Raw genomic sequence first — 24279 nt, 5'->3', positions numbered from 1 at the left:
TCTTCTTTCTAACTCGCGATACCTCATGCAATGTGTTGAAGTATTGTTTTGCGGGAAGCCTGATTCCTCTGGCTCGTTTGCCTCCCTCGCGGGCGCAACGCTTGGTAGACGAACGTTCTTTAGTTTTTCTTCTATTTTCACATTCCGTTCTGGGCCAAATCATCATCTTTTCAATATTTTTTCATTCAAATACGTTCCAACATAATAAACATGTAATGAGCATAAAATACTCCAAATATCATGCAATCCACGTCAAATCACACGAGTTATGAAGCACGACGATACTCAAAAACATGTATTTTTGCCGATTATCAGAATACCTGTACTATCCCAAGATCTCTGTTGATTGTTAATGAAACTCACAAAAAGGAGGGGGGGGGGGGGGAAACTCACCAAAAGGAAAAAGAGAAACAAAAAGAAAAAAGAAAAAAGACGAGCAATCGCAATTATCTAAAACAGAGAAAATGTAAGGCCAAGATTGTTGAACTCAGACTACGTCGTATTAGCTCAAGTAGTTAACAGTCAAAAGGCACAAAATAGCCAACAATCCGGTCCATGCAAATACTTGTCACCTAGAAGTATATTTCTTATGTCTCTGCAAATCTTTCACAATATTACTCCTCTATCGTCGCCGTCGACGTCGAATTTCCCGTCTACGCAGTTTCTTTCTCGGTTCGTCCCGGCGACAAGTCATGTTAGTAACTGCTCTAATAAATCACCATCAGTTGGCTTATCGGAATTACAGTCCCAATTCAAGCCCCCGACTGACGATCTCCGTCCTATTGAAACAAAACCTAGTAGCAGTAGCAGTTCAGATGATACACCTGAGAGTGAAGGAATTTCTGGTATTAAAGTGCCCAGACAAAGATATATTGCCGCTTCCAAATCGCAACTGTTAGGTGCCATCACTTCTACCATGTTTAATTCACCGGAGGAAGCCGATCAATTTCGTCATGTATCATTGTAAATTTCTCAACTTTTTGCTTCCTTCAACTCCCTTTTTCCATTTGCATGTATAATAACAAATTGATTTGACTTAATTACTATTAAAACTAGTTGCTGATATTTTGGTTTGTTGAACGTCTGGAACTTTGAGGAAAGTGTTCTATTTGCAAATGTGGAGTATATAATGATGCTAAGTTTTCATCATTTCATGTTTGTTGGTGATATGCAGATGGAGCATTTTCTTAAGGATACTGCTCCTACAGTTCAAGGTTTCTTTGTTGGCTATTCACATTTGTGGGAAGGGAGGGGAGGAAAGGGGGGTGGGGGAGGGTTGCTATTGGGAATATCCTAGTTCAGTACTTTGTCGACTTGCTAGTTTAGCTTATGATTTTTGAATAAGCATTTCACTATAGTGTAATCCATTCAACAGCTCAACTGTTAGCCAGTCACACAGATGTTGTAGAGCCAAATTCTATTATCGATTGGGGAAGGGGAAGTGACAGCATGAAAGCAAAGAAAACCGTAAAATGAATGCAAGAAATATAAAGACACAGAAATATAGTTTAAAGAAGGAGAGAGGGGTAAAGATCTTATTGATACCATATTTTTTTAGATATCTTCTGTATAATATGGAAAGAATAATCTAGTGGAAGACTTGAGATTTTGTGTCCGAATTTTGATGGACAGTTTGGGTTTTGGGGGGAGGCTGCCTTTCCTTTCTATTCTCTAGTCTATGAATCTATGTAGACGAACTGTAGTAAGTAGTATTTTGTAGGTATGTGAGAGGAGACGTCCTCTGCTTGATGCTATTCAGAGAGTTAAGCAGTCCTATTTATAGTGAAGAATCCAACTACCTACTACTTTTGTAGGTGGTAGTGGAGGTAAAAGTGGACTCTTATCCCAGAGAAGTGGGGAAGTGGCTTTTTTTTTTTCCAAGGATTGGTTATGGAGCCCTATCCCAAGAATGGGGGAATGGCTCCTCAAGTAGTTATTATTCCTTGACTTAGTCTTAAGAAAAATAAGTTGGCACAGATGATTTGTGGAGTATGGTCTATATGGCCAGTGGAGAAAGCAATTCATGACGAATATGGTTTCAGAGATAGGCCGGACGTCCGTGAGGGCTTGTGGATTCTTTACAAAGGATGTTTGGAACCTCATGCATGCAAAATTCATGATGACTAGGCCAATGTACGTAGGATAGTCGTGGATCATTCTAAGACACGTGTTATTGGGTAGAGTCCAAGTTCCATACACATGATTTGGTTGAGCGAGATCATGGACCAACTATCCTAGGGGTGGTTGATGAGTAAGTTGGAATGACAACCTTCTCCTTTTGGACTCGGTCAAAGGCTATATCGTGGGCAAGCCATGGGCCTGACATGTGGAGGTCACGACTTGTATTCTTAGACCCATGCATAGAGCTAGTCATGAAACTGTTAGCCAAGCCCATGGCAGGCATGTGCTATGTTGCGCACTAAAGGTAGCTGTTGGAATTTATGTTGCTCGGACTCTCCGAAAATGTTGCCGGGTGCGTGTCCGATCCTCCAAAAATAGTGTATTTTTGGAGGATCCGACACGGGTGCGGCATCATTTTGGAGAGTCCGCGTAACATAGGTTAGAATAGCTATGTGATTATATATCTAGTCCTAGTCACATATATAATAGGAGTAGGTTATATATTATGTGTACTTACAAATAGGGTTCTTTATATTACAATTAGCATAAATATTAGATTTTTCTCCCATACATTTTCACATGGTATTAGAGCATCAGTGAGAAAAGATCGTTGTGCGTCATTCCAACGACATCTAGGAAGAAAGAACTCAGTCACCTTACAATTTTTTGGCGAGATCTGTGCACGCGCCGGGCGCGTGAAACCCCTTCCAGCCAGATTCCGACAAACTTCCTTCAGGACAACTTACTCGCATAGCAATTCCGAGTCCACCAGTACTATTTCTGACAGATTCCGACAACTTTGGAATTTTTCGGCGAGCTATTGCGTTTTTTCGGCGTGAACAATGCTTTCCGGCATAAAATAGTGTTCTCTTTCTCTGTTGTGAACAATGTTTTCCCAATATTTCTTCAGTTTTCCCGCAGAGTTGCTGATTTCTACTATTTCAAGTTAACCCAACAACTTTTAGTCAAGAATTTGAGAAATTAATTGTAGCGAAATGGGATCGAATACTATGAATTGTTGGATGGTTTCTCTACCGAATTATATTGAGTTCCTTCAATACAAAGCATGTAAAAAGACATCTTCAGAGACAACTTTCGTTGTTCAAACATATAATAGCGTGACTTGTGTCTCCCAATCTTCATCCTCCGATTCTTGGGTTATTGATTCAGGTGTATCTGATCACATTTCTGGTAACAAATCTCTTTTCACTACTATTTCACATTCTCAATCTATTCCAACAGACACAATAGCCAACGAGTATCAAACCATGGCAACTGGAATAGGTCAAGCAAGTCCAGTTCCTTCCTCACCTTTAGATTCAGATCTGTATGTTCCTGGTAGTTTTTTTAATTTCATAATCTTTAGTCGTTTAGCCAAATCACTTAAATGTTCTGATACCATGTGAAAATGCACGGGAGAAAAATCTATTATTTATGTTAATTGTAATACAATGAACCTTATTTATAAATGCACATAATATATAACATACTCTTATTACGTATGGGACTAAGACTAATTACATATATATTCGCAATTAGCTTGCAAAATACCTCATTGGATAACGGTTGTCGAGCTAGCAAACAAATCCCCCCACCTCCACACCCACCATAAAAGAAAGAAAGAAAGAAAAAGAATTCCTTTGTGGATTTTGTGGGTTGTGTCCATTTACAGGTCTGCAGTTAGTGCAGTCCAAGGTTGAAATGGAAGGACTCCAATTAATTTGGCCTTCATAAGATGTATATGACTATATAGGTTCAGAATTTGATTACACTATTGGAGTATCTAATTTCTTGTCAATTTTAGCATGCGAGGAAACATAGGGACTCCTTTCCCCATCAGTTATTGCTTCCTCTTACTAGGTATCACATGTGGAATTACACTGAGTTTTTTTTTGTTGTTGTTGTAGTAGGTACATGTGTTAGGATGGCCCCCCTAACACATGTATAAATCCTTGCATAAATCCTTAATTAGAATCATTTTCTTCAAACTAACAATTGTTTTTGGGCCCCCTAAAGGTTTGGTCCACATATTTATACTGTCTCAATTTTCTAAAGGGACTATTTAGTTAATAATATAGTTTGCTAACAACCTTATTTTCCCACCTTTCCGGTAAGGTCTGGCATAAATGTAATGAATATGTGAATGATTTGAAGAAGTCTTCTGTCAAGGAAATGAAAGAGCTAATTCCTCTCCGAGTTCTGCTCTAGAAATAGGTAGACTGCTGGATAGGACTAATATCTTACTGTGGAAGAGAATAATAAGCTAAGGCTAGGTGATTAGAGGAGGACAACCTGTCTGCTATATCATGGCTTTGGCCCTGGTTTTTCCAATTGATATAGACTGCTTTTTATAAACATAAATGCTATGTCTCATTGTTCTTATTGATGATGAAATCATGTTACAACCAAAAAGGTGACATTTAATTGATGGCAAAACTATGTAAGTAGAACTGTTGTATTTCAGCTCTCAAATGCTGCAACATACAACGTAAGAATAGTGGTTTAGTAAATATTTACTTTAGAGATGTGAGATCTTTCACTTACTGGAAATAATATGATGAACGCCTTTCTCTTGGTCACACGTCAACTCATACAAGCTACTCCTCTGTCTCATTTTATGTGGCACATTTTCCTTTTTAGTCTATCTAAAAAAGAATGACACCTTTCTATATTATAATCAATTTAACTTTAAATTTCATTTTTTACCCTTAATGAGATGATTATAGCTACACAAATGTCTATGGCTTGTTCTAAACCACAAGTAATATCTATGGCTTGCTCTAGACCACAAGTTTCATAGTTTTTCTTTAACTCCGTGACAAGTCAGCGCCACATAAAATAAGACGGAGGAGTATGATTTTTGCTATGCTGACTTGAAACTTCATCACAGTAAAAACCCCCAAAAATGTTGTGAGAAACCAAATTAAACTCGGAAAGTCTTTCAATTGTCCACTTGCTTTCTCCAAACTTATGTTTTATCTTTCAAGTGGAGCTAAAGAGAAGATTCATTAGAGCTGTAATTAGAAAATATATAACTCGGGGGGCCTGCATCCGCTTAATTTATATGACCTTACAGCACGAGTAAGAATTTTGGAACGTAATATTTCAGACATCTGAATGAATTCTACTTCTTCAAATCCTAAATTCTAGCATGTTACACTAGAATTCTAGTCACTTAACCCCATCTATAGTTGTGTAAATTGAAGGTTAGAGCTTTAATTGTTGAATACACTTTTTTTCACTTTCAGGTTTGTGTTAAAAGAATTTCTGTAATTGCAGATGCCTGGACCTGATTCTCCATGCTGAACACAAAGTCATCTTAGAGGAAATGCGAGTTGATTATGATCGATCGCATGCCAATGATAGTTGTAATAAAACTGCAGTTTTATCTGGGCAAGAAAGAAATTTCACGCCAAATGGAAGTGGTTCCGACATTATGATGAGTGATGTTGAGAAGGTCAAAGACATGGATAAATATGACTGGGATATGGAACTGAAGAATCTATGGCGTTCAGGTTCTGATCAATTCTCAGGATCTCCTTATGTTTCTTTTCTCAAATTTGTCAACAAAGACTCTCTTGAGGAGTCTAGGTATGTTGCTATCTTCTATAGTAGCGTGTAATATCATAAAGTTTAATAATTAATTTAAGCTGCGTCACTATATAAGATCGATAAAAAGAAAATGAATGCAAAAGGCTCTAAAATCTGCTACTGGAACTGACAACCCAGGTAAAACATCTAACATTAAGGAAAATAATGTATAGAAATGTCTATTGGACAGAAATTGCTATTTTGAAGATGCCCAATCGAAATTCTTCCTGAGGGTCACAAAATGCTTTGCCAATCTTTAATCCGCATATAGTACTGCTTCAGCATGAAGATACACTGTTGAGAAAAGAAAAAAGAACAAATTTATAGTATTGAAGGCTAGAGAGTCGGAGATGCCTTCTAAATCGAAGTTTGATTATAACCATAAGAGAGTCTTAATTTGATGAGGGTTGATAAGTCAGGAAAGGAGATATCCTAGTTTCTGTTCACAAGGTTGGTTGTAGGAATTCTCCTAATTTTGTTTGTCTAAAAGCTGGGTCTTATTATGGAATTATAGAAAAATGAAAGAAGCTGAGGAAACTTGACATGGGTTTAGACTGCTTCAAATTGAGGCAACCTGACAAAAGATAAGGACATATCACTTACTATTTTATTCGAGTGCTTTTGGAAAATGATAACTACAAACAACAACTACCCAGTAAAATCCCACAAAGTGGGGTCTGGGGAAAATGATAACTATGCGAACTTAAATAACATTTTTGTTGAGCTCAAGCAAGAGATCTTTGAGAGCTGCAAAAATGACCACAACTATACAACAAATATCTATTAGAACTCCTGGAGTGTCTAGTATCATATGCTTTTGGTTTTTACACGGGGGTTCTCATGATAACTTTTGGTGGACATTGATTTTGCATGTGACTTAACATCTGAAATTTCCTGTAGAACTGCTGTTTCCAGTCGTTTTCAACATGCTTTCCTTCAGCTGCTTTCCAATGCGGGTTTTGAAGAATTGTCTGCTAGAGATCTGAGGCTGACATCTGCTCTAAATACTGATTATCTTCTTACTTTGCCTATATCTGTTGACTGGAAGAGGGCATCTCAGTCCAGTGCCATATTATTCAGGTTAGTGTAAATAACTTTTCTCAATTAGAAGAGAAAAGAGGAAACTCTTATTGAAGTCGGAATAAAATACTTATCTCTACTTGGTCCGTTCAATACATACAAAATGTACTAGCACAAGAAGTTGGAATTATACCATTCCCATAATTAAGTTAAATTGTATTTAATCTTGTGCTACGATCATTCCGGTGGTTTGTCCAATTCCATCTTAGATTGTGAACATAATCTTTATACTTGTAAAAATCTATGATTTAATCTTTCGTGTATAAGCTAAACTCTATACATTAAATCATCTATTATATAAGTAAAGGACACAGACGTAAAACTTTATTAAAATTGAATAAACAATTTCTCTATAATAAATACTATATCCAAACTAAACTCATGGTTAATAGTATATATCCCAACAAGATTAACCTGAAAGAGGAGGGACTCGTACGGAGATTCTGTTACCATGGTGAAAAAATTGTGGGAAGACTGCTGGTAAAAGTTTAATATTTTGAGGAGGGGCTCAATACCCAAACTTTGATATCATAAAAAAAAAAGAACGAGAAAAGGACTTCTCGTGAACAATGATAGAAAATTCAACATTCAGAGAGGAACTCAAAACCAAACTCTAATAACTCAATATCAAAACTCTAATATCTTGTAGGAAAAAAAGAGAATGAGATTTATTATGGAACAAAAAAGGGGCAGCCCGGTGCAGTAAGCTCCCGCTATGTGCGGGGTCCAGGGAAGGGCCGGACCACAATGGTCTATCGTATGCAGCCTTACCCTGCATTTCTGCAAGAGGCTGTTTCCACGGCTCGAACCGTGACCTCCTGGTCACATGGCAACAACTTTACAATTACGCCAAGGCTCCCCTTCGAGATTTATTCTAGAACACCAACCAGAAATCGATGTTCAGATGAGGGGTTCAACATTCAAACTCTACTACCATGGGGAAAAAAGGAGAAGAATTTTCAAGAAACAGTTGCTAGAAGAATCACCAGAACAAGAAGAGGTATGTTGCTGTTGAATCAGTCACCTGCAAGAAGCGTTGTTAGTAAAACATAGACAATAAGTAAAATTTCGGTCAGTGGCATAAGTGATAAGGCCAGTAGCCAGCTGGAGAAGCTACTTGTTGAGTTAAAGTCTACATCAGATGTACAAGGCAATTAAATGAGTCTATAAAGCTCGGCATCCACTATTACCTTATAGTTTTAGCAAGTCCATATTTAGAGTCGTAAGTCTGCATTCAAAGTTCACATGTGAATCCCAAAATTGGATTATGCCGGAGGGTGTTTAGTTATTAAAGTTCCAAACGGGATAATTAGGATATCTAAAGGTGTTTACAAAGGTCTTGGACCCTCCACTCATTGCCTTAAGGTTTTGGGTTGACAGATATTTTCATATTACTGAGATCGTAAAACGGTAAAAGTTCTGCTATAATGTGCAAATAGAAAAGAAGAGAGATACAATATTGAAATTGATTTTTAACAACAAAGAGGACTCCTTATTTGTGGGGTTTGAGCTACGTGAAGTATGGAAAAATTCCTAATTCTTGAGATAGTATTTATTATGATATAATCATTATGTTCAGCACAATATTCTTAATGATTTACTTGACTTTTAACAACTTTAATCCTACTCATGTTATTCCTCATTTATTTTCTGTTGAGTTCCTATCTCTTACACTTTCCCTTACATCTCTTTATTGACTTATCTTTCTTTCCCACTCGATTTTCTTTTTGACAAGTAAATTAATATACTTGTATTAAAGTCATTAACTTTTGCATGCAGACGTGGTTATGCAACTGAGAGGCAGAAGGGCTTGCTAATTGTTGAAAAACTAGATTACTTGCAGTCAAAGTTTCTACAAAGAGTTTTCTTTCTGATAGTCAAACCTCTGAAGAAAGTTAGTATTTGGTTGACTGAGGTATGTGACTACTGGTACATCAGATTTTCCTTTTTCTAGAGGTACCCTGAAAAGATGCTTTGCAAGGGTCCCCCAATATGTGTTTAGAGGGGTATGTGGTACCCATGAACCTGATTTCTTGGATTTTATAGCAATCACAGTTACAAATTTCCATGGATCTGCAAAAGAATTGGAAACATTCGCCAATTAAGTGCATTCCCTTTAAATGAGCTGCTTCAAATATGCAAAAGGAAGCTAAACAAAAGAGTTATTAAAAAGCTACTATATATTTGTGGCAAATGATCGTCATTTCAAATATTTCACTCAGAGGCTCTCCTAGATCAACAGATTGTTTTAACTGAGACAGACATGACAAGATTACGAGAAATCCGAAAGTCATGTGCTAAGGGAAGCAGCAAGCAGTGGCGGAAATAGGTAGTCTATTGGCCATTTTTGGACGATAGATGGTAGAAAATGATTTTAAGGTTGCTCTTTTTTAAGGAAAACATGTGAAGGCTGCTGCCAACTGATTCTCAAGCTCAATCATTCTGGTCTTGGTTGGTTCTTGATTGCATATTACTTGAAAACCATATTGATTTGCTTTATTATGATGCTTCTACTTGATGGGATATAGTTCTTTTTCCTAACATATTTAGTGGTTGGTAGAAGTAAAGATTTCCTTTTAATTTTGAAGGTCGTTACAATCATTCTAAGATTGCTATTTATTCTTGATCCAGGTTTTGGAAAGATCTATCACTGAAGATAATGCTCAAATTTGGGCCCAAAAAGTCAAGCTTTGGTTGAAGGATTTTCCCATTTTCCAGCAAACATCTAGTGACAACCAACACATATCAAATAAGCCATTTGAAGTTGATGCACTATCAGAAGATGACCTTCCCCTTCAGAAAGCTGCACAGAATGCTGTAATTCGTTATGAAGAAAATCTTTCAGCAGTTGGGCCTCGTGGTAGGCTTCTAAAAAAGCTGCTGATGCTGATTGGAGTTCTACCGTCAACACATAAACAGCAATTTGAACTTGAAATAGATGATAATGAAACTGAATCTCATTTAAGGTTTGTCCACTTGAATACTAAATTCTATATGGCTATGTGACTGAGTTTATGTGTTCTAACAGAACTTGAAACACTCCTTATGTGTAAGAAAAACTCATATTGTACCTAAATCTATGAAAGTTTTTTGTTGTTGCTGCTGCTGCTGTTGTTAGTTTCTTTGGTTTAAGAATGAGATCTAAATTTCATTGAGTTCTTAAATGACCGTTTCATCAAAGAGAATCTTCTGTATAGGCCAATCTTTTTGTCGAGGATATCACTTAGCGATATATGGGAACCCGCGTCACTGAAATCATGTGCAAATGATCTTTGGAGAATGTTGAGAACTTCTATTTCCATTCTTCTCTCAAAATCAACTCTCCAGGTAACTTCAGTTCCATTCATGTTCAGTTCGCATAGCATAGGACATTACTGCCTTAATATCCACTCTTTGTCTTCATAATTGCTTGAAGCACAATGAATATCATGGGCTCTTCAATTCATATACTACTTAAAAAATATTACTGCCTCCACTTCAATTTATGTGAACCCATTTCCTTTTTAGTCCATGCCAAAAAAAATGACCTATTTCTATATTTGAAAACAATTTACCTTAATGCAATGATTTATAGTCACACAAAATATATGTGCCTCATTTTACACCACAAGTTAAAAAGTCTTCTCTTTTTTCTTAAGCTTCGTGCCCAGTCAACTAGGTTAACATAAATTAAAACCGAGGGAGTACAATTTATTCCATTTGCACTAGTGTTCTTTTTTTTTTTTTGGAGATTGCCTTTCCTTTTATCTTATATTTTTTATTAGCAAAATTCTTTTATACCACCAAGCCAACTGCAATTCATTCTTTTTCTCTTCCATTTTTGCTTTCTTAAAACTGTACATTAGTGGCCTCGAGTTACTCCTATATATTCTTCATAAAAATTGGATATTTTTTCGTGGTTAGCAGCTATTATACCTGACCGCAGTGCTTTAAATAATTCATTGCAAATGTTGCATCTCATATATTACTTTGCGTACCGAATACCCTGATCTCTAGCAATAGCAATGGAATGCACCTTAAGAATATTTATGCTGAACCTAAAGAATAAGCCTTCAAAAATTGTTCTTAGTCAAGTAAACTTCATTACAGCAAACATTTAAACACTTATGTGCTCATCTTTTGCTAGAAAACTTTACTCTTAGGATCTGCATCCTCATATGATATGAATGTTTATTCTGATAGGAGCCAGCTTACCAAGAGTTGATTTTACTATACATCAAGGAAACTTGTGAGGGAGGTGATGCTGATAAAGATGAGTTCCCTTCATTGCAGCTGAAGATCTACGAGAAAATCCCCATTCCAGATCTACCAGTAAATCCTTAATCATGGAATATACTTGATCAACTTTTGAATTACTTGAAGTTTATGATTGTATCTTTTTTTCATCCACATTTTGATTTGGTATGTACTTCAGTTAATTATCTTTGTTACTCTTTGTAGGTTGTTTTTCCGCACAAGAAGTTGTCTTTCCGCATACTAGATTCGGTATGAGCGGAAAATGAACTAAATTTATTCCCTAGCAAGACTCAACACTCACATCCTTCCAGTATGGAAAAAAGCAATTTTCTACAGCTTGATTTGTTGAGACTTTGACAATGGTGTTCATCATTCTGCATTAATGTTGCTTTTTCATTGATATGTTAAACCGATTTTCAAGTGTTCTTATAAATCTGCCTGAATCTTCTATTAAATTGAAAGGAGCTTGAAAATTATAATGTTGTAAGGTTAGACAAGCAAGCCTGCTGGTGGAATTTTAATATATGCTACAGACCAATGAGTGCTGGATTAGTTTGGTCAAAACCAATACTCAGGTTGGATGTCTAAATGCTTATCATATTGCCTTGCACATTTCCTTAACTGGTTTAATACAATGAACTAAATATAATCTGTGACATAGTAATTCATATACCAAAATTCAGGACCTTGAGATGAAACCTTAAACTATTACATTTTTGTATCAAGAGAAAAGAGGGTGAAAGGAAAGCATTGTTAGAGGCTACAGAGAAGTGAATGGAAAAGGATTATTTTTACAAACTTGAGCGCAAGAATCTTAAACACTCAAAGGTTGTCCATATGGAGAGGTGTGCCAATAGTTTACATTAGAGCGATCAAGGACATGTATGACAGAGTTAAGACTGGGGTTAGGACAATGGGAGGCGATTCATAGCATTTTCCGGTTGTTATGTGGTTACATCAAAGGTCTGCGCTCAGCTGGTTCTTATTTTCCCTAGTGATGGACGCACTGACACACATATTCAAGGGGAGGTGTCATGGTGTATGTTATTCGCTGATGACATAGTTCTGATTGATGAGATGCGAGGCGGTGTTAACGAGAGGCTGGAGGTTTAGAGAATGGACCTTGAGTCTAAGGATTTCAAGTTGAGCAGGACTAAGATAGAATACTTGGCGTGCAAGTTTAGCATCGAGTCAAGGGAAGCGGGCATGGACGTGAGGCTTGGATCACAGGTCATCCCCAAGAGAAGCAGTTTCAAGTATCTTGGATCGGTTATCCAGGAGGACAGGAAGATCGACGAGGATATCACACACCGTATAGGGGTGGGCTGGATGAAATGGAGGTTAGCATTTGGAGTCGTTTGTGACAAGAAAGTGCTATAAATACTCAAAAGGATTTGGGTTTCTTGGTCTCCTTATATGGTCTTGGGCAATCCTCACCTCATGAGCTAGTTTTTGGAGTTGAGTTAGACCCAAGGTTCATTATCATGGTATTAGAGCCAGGCCGAGCCCAATTTATTTTTACCGATGTTGGGCCCCCATTTATGTTGTCCACGCTCCAGTTTGCAGGCTTGGGCACGAGGGGGATATTGAGTCCCACATCAGGGGAGGGGGGTTGGGTTTCTTGGTCTCCATATATGGTCTTGGGCAATCCTCACCTCATGAGCTAACTTTTGGTGTTGAGTCGGCCCAAGGTTCATAACTGGAAGAAAGCCTCTTAAGAGTCTTCAGATCCCCAATGACCTGCTGCAGGTGTATCATGTGCCTCAGAAAGAAGTTTCTGGTGAAGAGAGCTATTGTGTGGAAACACTAACCTCTCTTTGTATAGAGCTTGTTGTCCACCACATGGAAATCGGGCTGAGTGATTGGGGATAGATCAACAACTGTCAAGACCTCACGAGTGTATGGATCCTCGCAAAGGGCTTCAACCCAATAAGAAAAATCCTATGGAACTGGAATAGCATAATGAGGCCTTCTGAAAAGCTAGTCTACACCTATATTTTCTATTCCAGGGTGAAATCAAATGGCAAAAGCTTCATAATTAACCGTTGTTGCTCATTGGTGGTTACACGCTGATTGAGGAGATATTTTAGGCTGTGATGCTCTGTTTGGACAAAGAAATGGTGTCCCAAACGGTAGTGTTTCCACTTCTTCAATGCTAAGGGCAAGCAATTCACGACCATAGCTGGACTTAAACCGGCTGGAAAAGAAAGACCTTTACTGAAATATGCGATGGGATGATCATATTGTAGAAGAATAGCTCCAACACCCTCAGAGGAGGCATTGCATTCCACTATAAATGGCTGGGTAAAATCAGGCAATAGGAGAATAGGGACGGTAGTCAAGGCTTGCTTGAGTCGAAGAAATGCTTTCTCCGCTGTCAGGTACCATTTGAAAGCATTCTTCTTGGTGAGTTCAGTAAGCGGCCTAGCAATCAAACTGCAACCTTTGACAAATCGGCGATAGTAACCTGTCAAACCCAGGAACCATGTAACTCCTTCACATTAGTTGGTGCTGCTGGCCAACTCAAAACTGATTGGATCTTTTCCTTATCAACACTAACTCCTTCAGCTGACACTATATGTCCAAGTAGACATTCCGATGCTTTGGCATAATAGTGATTCACCTGAAGCAACTGTACGATAATCTTCAAATGAGTGTTGGTCAAGAGTCCGGCTACATACTAGAGTATTGTCAAAAAGGACGAGAACAAATTTGCGCAAATGGGGTCGGAATAAGTCATTCATGGAAGATTGGAAAGTAGAGAGAGCATTAGTAAGGCAAAAGGGCATGATAGTAAATTCATTATATCCAGAATGGGTTCAAAAAGCTGTTTTATGGATGTCAACAGGGTGGATGCGGATTTGATGGTAACCAGAGCGAAGATCAATTTTGGAAAAATTTGAGGCACCATGTTACTCATCAAGGAGCTCATCCACATTTGGTATGGGTTATTTATCTGATATGGAATAGTGATTTGGATGAGCCGCCTATAATCGATGCATATGCCGGGTGTTATCTTTCTTTTTGACAAGAAGAGCAGGCTGGAAAACGGATTGGTACTTGGCCTGATGAAGCCTGAATTAAGCAAGTCAGAAACCTGCTTTTCAATTTTAGACTTTTGGAAATATGGGTGGCGATAGGGTCGTATACAAGAAAGACATATCATCGGGTGTCTGGTAATATCAAAAGTATTTTTCAATCTTCAAGATCCAACCGCAAAGATCTCCTCCATCAAAACGAGGACATTCCACCTTGGTGTGAGGCCGGCGAGAGGGGTTTTTCAGCCTCCACGGTAAGTCGGCATCGGTGTCGTTAACCCATGATGATCTTCCGGTATTGTGGGGCTCTGTACTAGTAGCAGTAATCTAAGTTGCTCGGACTCGGGTGCGGGTGTCCGATACTGGTGCAGATCTAGAGGTCAGATCCTTCATGATCTAAATTTCAGCCTAAGGATAGGACCCTTCGCTTCTCAAGCACAAAAACCTTAGTGAAAGTTGTTGAATTATATGATCACCTTATCTAAAAGCTTGCATATTCTATTTAATTATGTCTTGTACACGCATTCTCACATGCGGGTTTGATTTTTTATATGGGCCAAGCACGTGAAACTACTATTTGATGGAGGGTGGTGGTGAGATTTGAAATCAGGACCTCTGCTTGCTCTAATAACTTTGTTAAATTGCGTGTCCATCGGTTGACAATCATAATGTCTCAGGTTCAAATCCCAACAACAACAACAACAACAACCCAGTAAAATCTCACAAGTGGGTTCTGGGGAGGGTAGAGTGTATGCAGACCTTACCCCTACCCCAAGGGGGTTAGAGAGGCTGTTTCCGATAGACCCTCAGCTCAAGGAGACGAAAAAGACAATATATCAGTACCATCAAATCCCAGCGGCAGCAAAAACACTAGGTGTTTTCTTCCCATTTGTCCTAGCCTTTGGGGACAGGATTACCCGGTACCTATGTTAGTGGGAGGTAGCAGGTATCCCGTGGAACTAATCGAGGCACACGCAAGCTGGCCTGGACACCACAATTATCAAAAATATTATGTCCGTCTCATCTAAAAGTTGTTGTTGTATACTTTTATTTGCTTAATTATGTCTTCAACTTTGGGAATTTTAGAGCGATCAGATTTTAGAAGAAAACTTCAAAAGATGACAATATTATCTGTATCATTGATCAAAGCACTAACGACATGTGAAACGAATGATTAATTGTCATAACCTTTTCCATATCGACCTTATTTTTATTTGAAGATACTGCTATTTTCCTTTAGCCAGTGTATTGGGAATGCTCGCTCTTAATACTAATTGTTGCAATTATTTTTGGAGGGTTTCTAGTGTATTGAACAAAGGGATGCTGCTTTGTTATAGCTGCTTATCCTGGAAGTACTTCACTTTTGTTTGTAGGTACGCCTTGACATTGCCTCAGTACTTGGACTACTGGCATACTTCATAAACTACAAATTTGAAAACATATTTTCACTGTATGATTTCTCAACTTTTTCATGATTTCGACACAGTTTTTGATCCATGATGCAGTTGTCGAAATTATGCACAATGTCTAGTTGGGACATCGTCTTTCCTTTAATCCTAACCCTAACCGACTCAAAAATCTTTTAAAGAGAGAGAGAGAGAGTACATTCTAGGCACTAGCGTTCATCCAACTCCTCTTTTCCTTTTTATGGGTTCTTAAAATAACTGATTTCTTGGCAAATTTGTTTTTCTGAGTTTTACTTATCTTTGTATATTAGTTAAATCATATTCTAACAATCTTATTTGAAGCTTGTCTTGTAGTGACTATTGTATACTGTTGGTACCTCAGTCTGGTTTTGGGTTGGAATTAGAATTATAGGTCACCGTGCACATAATTTTGACACTTTAAGATTCTCAAACTTGTGGTTCTAACCAAACTTGCATCATCCTCCACTAGCTAATCGTGGCTTCTCTAGTGTAATTTTTTTAGTTTCATATCAAAATCACTCTAAACACAACTATTCTGATTACTCTGTATGCTGCAATTGTACTAAGTAACTCGATTATCTGATTACAGATCCGCAATACTTTTAGATGTGATTGCAGTCAGTGCTCTTGTGATATATGTGAGCCGTGTGGTCTTGGGTTACAAGCAAACATGGGATAGATATCAAGTGAGTTCAGCACTTCCATTCTCCATTCCTTTTTATGAAGTACGAATTTTTTTATGCCTACTCATTTCTTTTAGCTATATTTAGCTTCTGGTCAACAGGACACTTAATGAGAAAACAATGGCAAGTGGCTTTGGTTCTGTTTACTTTCTCCTGGATGCTTCCGAACAACAGCAGGTAGCAGAAGCCTCTAACATTATATTGTTGTTGTCTATACAAGCGAAGGAAATTGGTTTGCTGAGGACGTATCTAGACACCTGATTCTTTCATTCTTCCCTCTTGCAGTACAAAGAAGCCATACTAGCATATGCAGTCCTGCTGAAAGAAAACAGCCAGGTTTTCCTTGGCCTTCTGAATACCCCTAGTGCACTATTCTTTCCTTGTTAATTGATGTACTAAATTCTTTTCAATGATCCTTGTTTTTTCTGTATTAAATAAATCTTCTTATAATTTCCTATTCTGCATTCTAAGGTTTTCTTTTCTGTATAACTACCAGGACAGTGCACTTATAGTGAATGCTAACAAGCATAAAATTTCTGTGTTTCATTTTTACTACTTGCTCTTTTTTCTTCTTTCGGATTATTTTTACTTCCTAGGCTAGATCAATATACAAAGAGTTAATACGTTAAAACCCCCTTCATTTCTTAGCGACTTCCTGGATTTTTGGCTTTCTTTAATGGATAGAATTCCTCTTTCCGTCGGAGGCGATGGAAGTGGTCCTAGCTTATCGAAAAAACCTTCCTTTGATCTCAACATATCCGCGGCTGAAGAAGAGCCAGGGGATCGGTCCGAGATCGAAAGAGCCTTGGATCAACTTGAATTGGCAAAGATTAAAGAACAAAAAGATCTCTTGGCCGAACAGATTAGCCCCCTGATTGAATCAGAGAAGGCACGCCTTGTTCGTCAGTTTCCTACTTAAGCTATCCGTTGTCCACCTCCTTGAATTATATTTCCCCAGTTATTAATAACTCCCACGTTGCTTATCTGGCAAAATGTGTAAAATAACTCGCATAAAGGCGCGTGAAGGGTGAAAATAGCTGTTAAAATGGCTCCACCTAACCGTGTGTAACGGCTAATTAAGCTTACCCTTTAACAAAATTATTATCTTTTCTTTATTTCCTTTATATTTTAGGTTTTCTTCTTTTTTTTCCACCTTTCTTCTTTATTTTTTAACTTTTCTTCTTCATTTTTTCACCTTTCTTCTTCAGTTCTCCATATGGGTTTCCTCTGAAAGTTTTTCTCTCTTGTTTCCTCTAAAATGATTTATTCTCTTTCTAGTTCAAGTCTTCTTTAATTTCTTACCCATATTATTGAAAGAGCACCCATTTAAAATTAAATCTTCTTATTAAACCCAACACCAGTATGAAGTTGAATATCTTAAACCTTGTCTGTGTATTCTAGAATTGGAGAATATAATTACAGGCCGATTGGTTTTTTATTTGTGGAATATTATTTTGTGTAATTTTGTTTGTGTAATATAAGATGATTTTTCCAGAAATGCAACACTATATGCCTTCATTTATTTATTTATTTTGTTTTTTTTGCTGCAAAGTAAATGTAAACAAAGACTTATTCAATGGGAATCTAGCATAAAGTACAACCACAATATTTTTGATAAATAATTTCTTTTCATCGCCAGGAAAAAATAATGTACAAAACAAATTAAAACTGAACATCCCCAGCTCTACAAACTACTTTTTTTTATAAGGTAAATTGTATTGATCAAAAGCGAGAAAAAACTCTCGTATACAAGAAGTATACCAAAAAGTAGAGAAATTACATCAAAACATGATTCTCTACAAAAGACGCCCAATCTTCTATACAAGTAGGGGCTATATGAGTGCACCAAAAAGCGATCAAAGATAAAAGATTGTTCTTAAGATGTGAAAAAGGAGACTCAATCCCCTCAAAAGCTCTCTTATTTGTCTCCCCCCAAACTATCCACATGAGAGCTAGCGGGGCGAACTTCCACGCCGTTTGTTTTTTTCTTCTACGGAAACTGGCCCAGCTATGTAACATTTCCTTTACAGTGCTTGGCATCACCCATTACACCAAAAAGATCCAGGATTGCCCTCCACAAACCCGAGGACACGGGGCAATGCAACAAAAGGTGATCAACTTCTTCCCCCAAGCTTTTATACATGTACCACCAACTAACAAGTGTAATTCCTCTCTTTCGCATATTTTTCAGCAGTCAAGATCACTCCCCCCGCCGCTAGCCATGCCAAAAAGCACACTTTCATGGGCGCCCTAGGAATCCCGATCGAAGAGTATGGAAAATGGGCCTCCTCTCTCACCAACATACTTTGGTAAAAGGACTTTACGCTGAACAAACCATCGGCATGCAACCCCCATCTCCAAGAATCCAAGATGGCTGGGGCATGTCTTGCCCATATAGCAGTGCCAACAAACCTTGGAGCTCCGCAATCTCTCAATATTGCATGTTCCTTCAAAATGAGAGGTCCCATTACCTCCTTCCCCCCCCCCCTCATGCTCCTTGCGAATCTGTTGGACCATCAATTCCTTCTGATTTGAAACTCCGAAGACGTGGGGGAAAGATACCCTCAGGGTATCCTCTCCAAACCACCTGTGATTCCAAAACCCGATTCTCCTTCCATCTCCCACCCTATAAGTGATGTTGCCACTGAAGGCTTTCCAATTCTTCATGATGCTCCTCCACATGCCACGCCCGAAAGGTGCTGTGATTGCCTTGGTCCTCCAACCCCCTCCTGTGGAATCGTACTTTTCTACTACGACCTCCCTCCATAGAGCATGCTCCTCTACCCCGAATCTCCACAGCATACTTCCCTAACAAAGCTCGGTTGAATACCCTAAGATCTTTTACTCCAAGTACACCCCACTTCTTTGGGGAAGTGACTGTCTGCCAATTCACTAGATGAAACTTTCGAGTTCCATCCGCCGCATCCCAAAGAAAATTCCTTGAAGCCGCTCCAGTTTTTCTGTGATCCTCACAAGTGCTTGCAACAGGGACAAGTAATAGGTGGGCATACTCGATAAAGTGTTTTTAATAAGCACTTCTTACTGCCTTTTGACAAGTATCGTTTCTGCTAGCCTGCTAATCTTTTTTCAATCCTTTCGATCACTTGATTCCAAACCGTAGTATCCTTATGCGAAGCGCCCAATGGGAGACCCAGGTAAGTAGTGGGAAGAGAACCCACCTTACATCTAAGGACATAAGACAAAGCACCAATGTTAGCAACCTCACCTACCGGGAAAATCTCACACTTGCCGAGGTTGATTTTGAGTCCGGATACTATCTGAAACCACTGCAGGACCTACTTCATGTAGGTCAACTGATCCATATCAGCATCACAAAAAATCAGGGTGTCGTTCCCAAAAAGCAAATGAAAGACTCTTTGGGCACTGAGCACCTCAATCAGAGCTGAGAAGCCTCTGCCCGCCGTACGATCCATCATTTTACTCAGAGCATCCATCACTAGAATGAATAGCATGGGGATAGGGGGTCACCTTGCCTGAAACCCCTAGAGCTGACAAAGAAATCACACGGGCTACCATTGACCAAGACAGAGAATCTGACTGAGGAAATACAGAACTTGATCCATCCCCTCCATCTTACCCCAAACCCCATCCGCATCATAATGAAATCCAGGAACTCCCAATTGACATGGTCAAAAGCCTTCTCAAGGTCCAACTTGCATAGTAAACCGGGTTCTCTATTTTTCCTTCTAGAGTCTACAAGTTCATTTGCCACTAGAGCAACGTCCAGGATCTGCCTACCTTCCACAAACGCATTTCTGGGTGGACGAAACAGACGCGTCAAGAACCTTCTTGAGTCTATTGGAGAGCACTTTAGAAATAATCTTGTAAATGCTCACCACGAGACTAATAGGCCTGTAGTCTCTGACTAAGTTGCTCCGACATGGCAGTTTAGGTGCCGCACCCGTGTCGACACGACATTAGTATGGGTGTGGGTATGGGTATGGGATCCGTACCGGATCTGGTCAAACAATTTTGGGTACTTTGACCACGACGGACAGAAAAATTCGAGATGAGATACAATTTGATTCTCGAAATCAGAACCAAAACTAGGGTAAATTTGAAGAAAATAACATACTTTATCTAGGAAATCAATCATTCACTTATCTACAACTTGAGAATAAAAAAGCAATTCACAATTTACAAGCTATACGTGAGTATAACACAAAGTTATCATAATTTAGAGATGTTCTTATATTTTTAATTATTTTCAGCCGCATCCCCTCATCCGTATCCGTACTAGGATCTGTATCCCCGAATCTTAGAATTTGCATCTCGAAGGATCCGACATCTAGATCCACACCCGTATCGGACACCCGCACCCGTGTCCGAGCAACTTAGGTCTCTGATGCAAGATGCTCCTTCTTTCTTAGGCACAATAGTAAATAAAAGAAGCATTGATACTTCTCTCAAAAACACATTCACGTGGAAGTATTCAATGACTTCCATCAACTCCCCCTTAATGGTGTCCCAACAGAGCTGGAAGATGGCCAAGGAGAAACCATCAGGCCCGGGGACCTTATCACCAGCACAACTCGACAAGCCTCGTGCACAGCTCTACAAACTACTAACTTTTATTTCTTCCTCAGTATTCTTTATCCATCATTTTGTACATTAAAACTAAGGGTACAATCACAATTAAATCTAAAAATAACACATTGCATGAGATCCTTTTGGCCAAAATGCTTAGAATTAATCAATCATCTGAGAGTAATACACAACGATTAAACTACACCTAAGTTTTTGTACAAAACATAAGTTAATATAGTTATTGTTGAAAACATGATTAAGTATATAAAGACGTGTTCTCTCTAACAGCTTAAACTTTTAGATGAGATAGTCAAAGGTCCTGGGTTCGAGTCTCACCATCACCCAATGTCCAAAAAAAAAAAGGATTCACGTGCTTGGCTCATAAAAAAGAATAAAGCCCACACGTGAGGGGTGTGTTGAAAAGATGATTAAGTATATAAAAGTGTGTTCTCTCTGGCAGTTTAAGCTTTTAAATGAGATGGTCACATCTTTATATACTTAACCATGTTTTCAACACGCCCCCTCACGTGCGGGCTTGATTAAGTAAGCAGACATCTCCACAAGTAGCCTCGGTTGTTCAGACTGATACTCATGTTACTGGATCGCAGTATGAGGCAGACGATTGGCACATTACGTGAATCACAAGGCCTTTGCTACCTTAACTCACTCAATTCCTCCACAACATGTCTAGTTACAGATCCTCTAGACCTAATTTACAGACGTTTAGGACATCCGAGTTTATCTAAGCTGCAGAAGATGGTGCCTAGTTTATCTAGTTTGTTTATATTAGATTGTGAGTTGTGTCAATTTGGAAAACATACCCGAGCCACCTTTCCGCATAGTGTTGAGAGTTGTTCATAGTCTATTTTTTCTTTAGTTCATTCTGATATATTGGGGTCCTAGTAGAGTTAGTTCAACCTTAGGATTTCGTTATTTTGTTAGTTTCATTGATGATTACTCAAGATGTACTTGGATTTTCCTAATATTGTTGTGAGTTGTTTTTTTTAAAAAAAAAAGAAAGAATTTTCATGTGTAGGGATCATAAAAAAAAATCAAGCCCGCATGTGAGGGAGCGTCTTGGAGACATAATTAAGTAAATAAAAGTGTGGTTTCTCTAACAACTTAAGCTTTTAGATGAGATGGTCACACACTTTAACATGGTATCAGAGCAGACAAAGGTCCTAGGTTCAAGTCTCACCGCCACCCAGTATCAAAAAAAAAAAATCACGTGTTTGGTTCATCAAAAAGAATCAAGCCCGCACGTGAGGGGAGTGTTGAAAATATGATTAAGTATATAAAAGTGTGTTCTGTCTAACAACCTAAGTTTTGAAATGAGATGGTCACACACTTCAACAATTATACAGACGCACCTCTAAAAATTCAACGGGGAGTTTTATTATATAGGGGAATATAGTCATAAGGGGTTTGTGGACAATAGATAGTTTAAGTACGTAACTGACAGAAAAATAATATTTTAGTAGGGTTTTAGGCTGAGATAAATAGCCACGTATAACGTCACATGACATGTTTTTTTTTATACTTAGGAGCGTGTACCATACGCACTGCTAGAGGTTTTTTTTTATAGCTAGGGGAATATAGTTCATGGGAGTTGGGGATACCAGATAGTTTAAGTAGGAAGCTGACAAAAGTCGAATAGTTTATGAGGATTTTAGGGTATTAACTCATATATAAACCCATCCACCCATGGCCGATAGCCTACACCACAAACAACAGTAGCTGATTCTTTGTTCTTTTTTTAATTTTTTTCATTCTTCTCTTCCATCATTATATGCCCCAATAGGAACTTAGCGCTGCAGTTTCAAGCTTTTGCAGTCAAAGTCTCAACATCTAGGGGCATCACCCTTTTTATATCATCCACTCCTAACTGTTTTCATCTGAAATGCAATTAAAATCTCTGAAATCGCCATTAAATTGCACTAGCAACAGAGAACAAATAGACCCACTTCCACCTGCACCTTCCATTTACATTCCCGACTATGCTCTTCAATGCAGCGAAAACTTAATCTGTTTGATATTTCCTTTTCCAATGAACCAAATGTGTGAAGTTTCCTTGATAAATCTCGATGGAGGTGACTCGGCAACAAAGTCTTGGAAATTTGGGTGCTAGTGAGTTAAGAGAGTTAAGCAGGGACTAATCTAATATTCATGAAATCTTAAAGTCTAGTGAAGTCGTCTTCCTATTCTTAATTGGGGCTTGAATTGGATCTAGAGTCCCTGCGGAGTTGCCAGTCCTAGAGGAATCAAATCAATTAAGAAATGCTGCACAAATATGGGGGTTTCAAGTGCCCATATCACTTCTTGGATTATGCACATATCTTAGTGGTGCTCTCTGGTTTTTCTCGCTTTAGTTCTTCATTCTTGTGATGTCAATCTCTTAATACCTAATTGAATTTCTGGATTCCATCACTCCCTTTAAATGAAAGAACCATAAGGATTTTTACGGAACACCACTACGTGCAAATGGAAGTATTGCACTTTAGATTGCACTTCGTTCGATTGATCTTCTTCTTTTCTACCTACATGATCATTTAGCTGTTCATGAATACACTGTCGCGAGAACATGGTGATATAGGATGGTGGTTGGTTTCGAGTTTAGTTGCGAAAAGTTATTTTAGTGGAAAGGCATGTTTTTCTTCTACATTTTCTTTAAAGGTTATGAAGAAAGTTAGTAGACATAGTTTTTGTTTACACAGAGAAAAATGATAAAGCATCTGGTAGGAATCCCATCACTTTGATGTAGACGAATTTTTGCAGGGGAGAGGGTTGTCATGCACTTTAACAATGAGGAAATTCTTTCAACTTGTCAGCTTTTCTAATAGATCTATTACTTCGTCATGAATCTCTGTTATGCCTTTGAGATATCTCATTGTCATTGTCCTTTTATCCACGAATTTGAAAATGGACAAGTTTGTCTTTCTACCTAGGTAAAGATTTCTTAATTTCTACGAACTTCTGTAGAACTTAACGATCTGAGATCCTGTCAAAAATTATAGGGAAGTTATGCTGGAAATGTTGGAGCGAGATGTGAGAAGTTTATTTATGATGTGTTGGACGAAAAGGTAACTTGGTGATTGAATTACTTTGCAGCTATAGCTATCCATGTTGACACAGTTGCATTATGTGCAGGTTGAAATGCCTGTAGACAAAGCTACAAGTACATTGGTGAGGCTGGGTATTGTAATAGAGGAGTCTTTAAACGGGCACACTGTGCTGCAGGCAGTCCCTTGCTTCAAGGCATATGAGATTCTTAAACAACATTGGAATAGCTTGCTCGGCTAAGTTTTGCTACATAGAATACAAAGTTTCTTAGCTGTAGATTTTTGGGAAAATTTCACAGTAAGAACAGCTGAGCTCCATGCTTTTCAATTTTATAGCCTCTATTTTAATTTACAACCAACTAGCCCCAAAACAATAGGCTAAGATTCAACGTATAGGTTCTAGAAATTACTATTTAATTTTCAAAGAAGATCGCTCAATTTTTTAAGTTCATTTTCGAATCAGTAACTGTGGCTCAAATATTAGTTCAACAAACCA

At 38.3% G+C, this 24279-nt stretch overlaps 1 protein-coding gene across 2 annotated transcripts; it reads left to right on the top strand.

Moving 5' to 3' along the window:
• Positions 1-554: 554 nt before the first annotated feature.
• On the top strand, positions 555-24234 carry LOC104216882 (uncharacterized). 2 transcript variants are annotated; one of them, XM_070170724.1, is made up of 14 exons: positions 555-963; positions 5401-5712; positions 6613-6792; positions 8572-8707; positions 9424-9758; positions 9990-10119; positions 10975-11103; positions 11233-11277; positions 15440-15516; positions 16083-16179; positions 16264-16353; positions 16462-16512; positions 23739-23804; positions 23872-24234. In XM_070170724.1, the coding sequence occupies exons 1-14, from the start codon at positions 590-592 to the stop codon at positions 24022-24024; spliced, it is 2175 nt and encodes a 724-aa protein (XP_070026825.1). In that variant the 5' UTR covers positions 555-589; the 3' UTR covers positions 24025-24234. The 2 variants fall into 2 exon arrangements, with proteins under 2 accessions (XP_070026825.1, XP_070026826.1); XM_070170725.1 differs by lacking the exon at positions 555-963 and having other exon boundaries at positions 5543-5636.
• Positions 24235-24279: the final 45 nt, after the last annotated feature.

The sequence above is a fragment of the Nicotiana sylvestris genome, chromosome 3 (genome assembly GCF_000393655.2).
Source record: "Nicotiana sylvestris chromosome 3, ASM39365v2, whole genome shotgun sequence".
Taxonomy (NCBI): Eukaryota; Viridiplantae; Streptophyta; class Magnoliopsida; order Solanales; family Solanaceae; genus Nicotiana; species Nicotiana sylvestris.
The sequence above is the reverse complement of the archived record's forward strand: the minus strand, read 5'-3'. Positions and strand labels throughout refer to the sequence as shown.

Bases quoted from the DNA above. Each gene is read 5' to 3' on its own strand.
- LOC104216882 (XM_070170724.1), top strand. From the start codon at position 590: ATGTCTCTGCAAATCTTTCACAATATTACTCCTCTATCGTCGCCGTCG. The intron at 964-5,400 runs GTAAATTTCTCA...CTGTAATTGCAG, and splicing joins CAATTTCGTCATGTATCATT to ATGCCTGGACCTGATTCTCC. The intron at 9,759-9,989 runs GTTTGTCCACTT...TCTTCTGTATAG, and splicing joins GAAACTGAATCTCATTTAAG to GCCAATCTTTTTGTCGAGGA.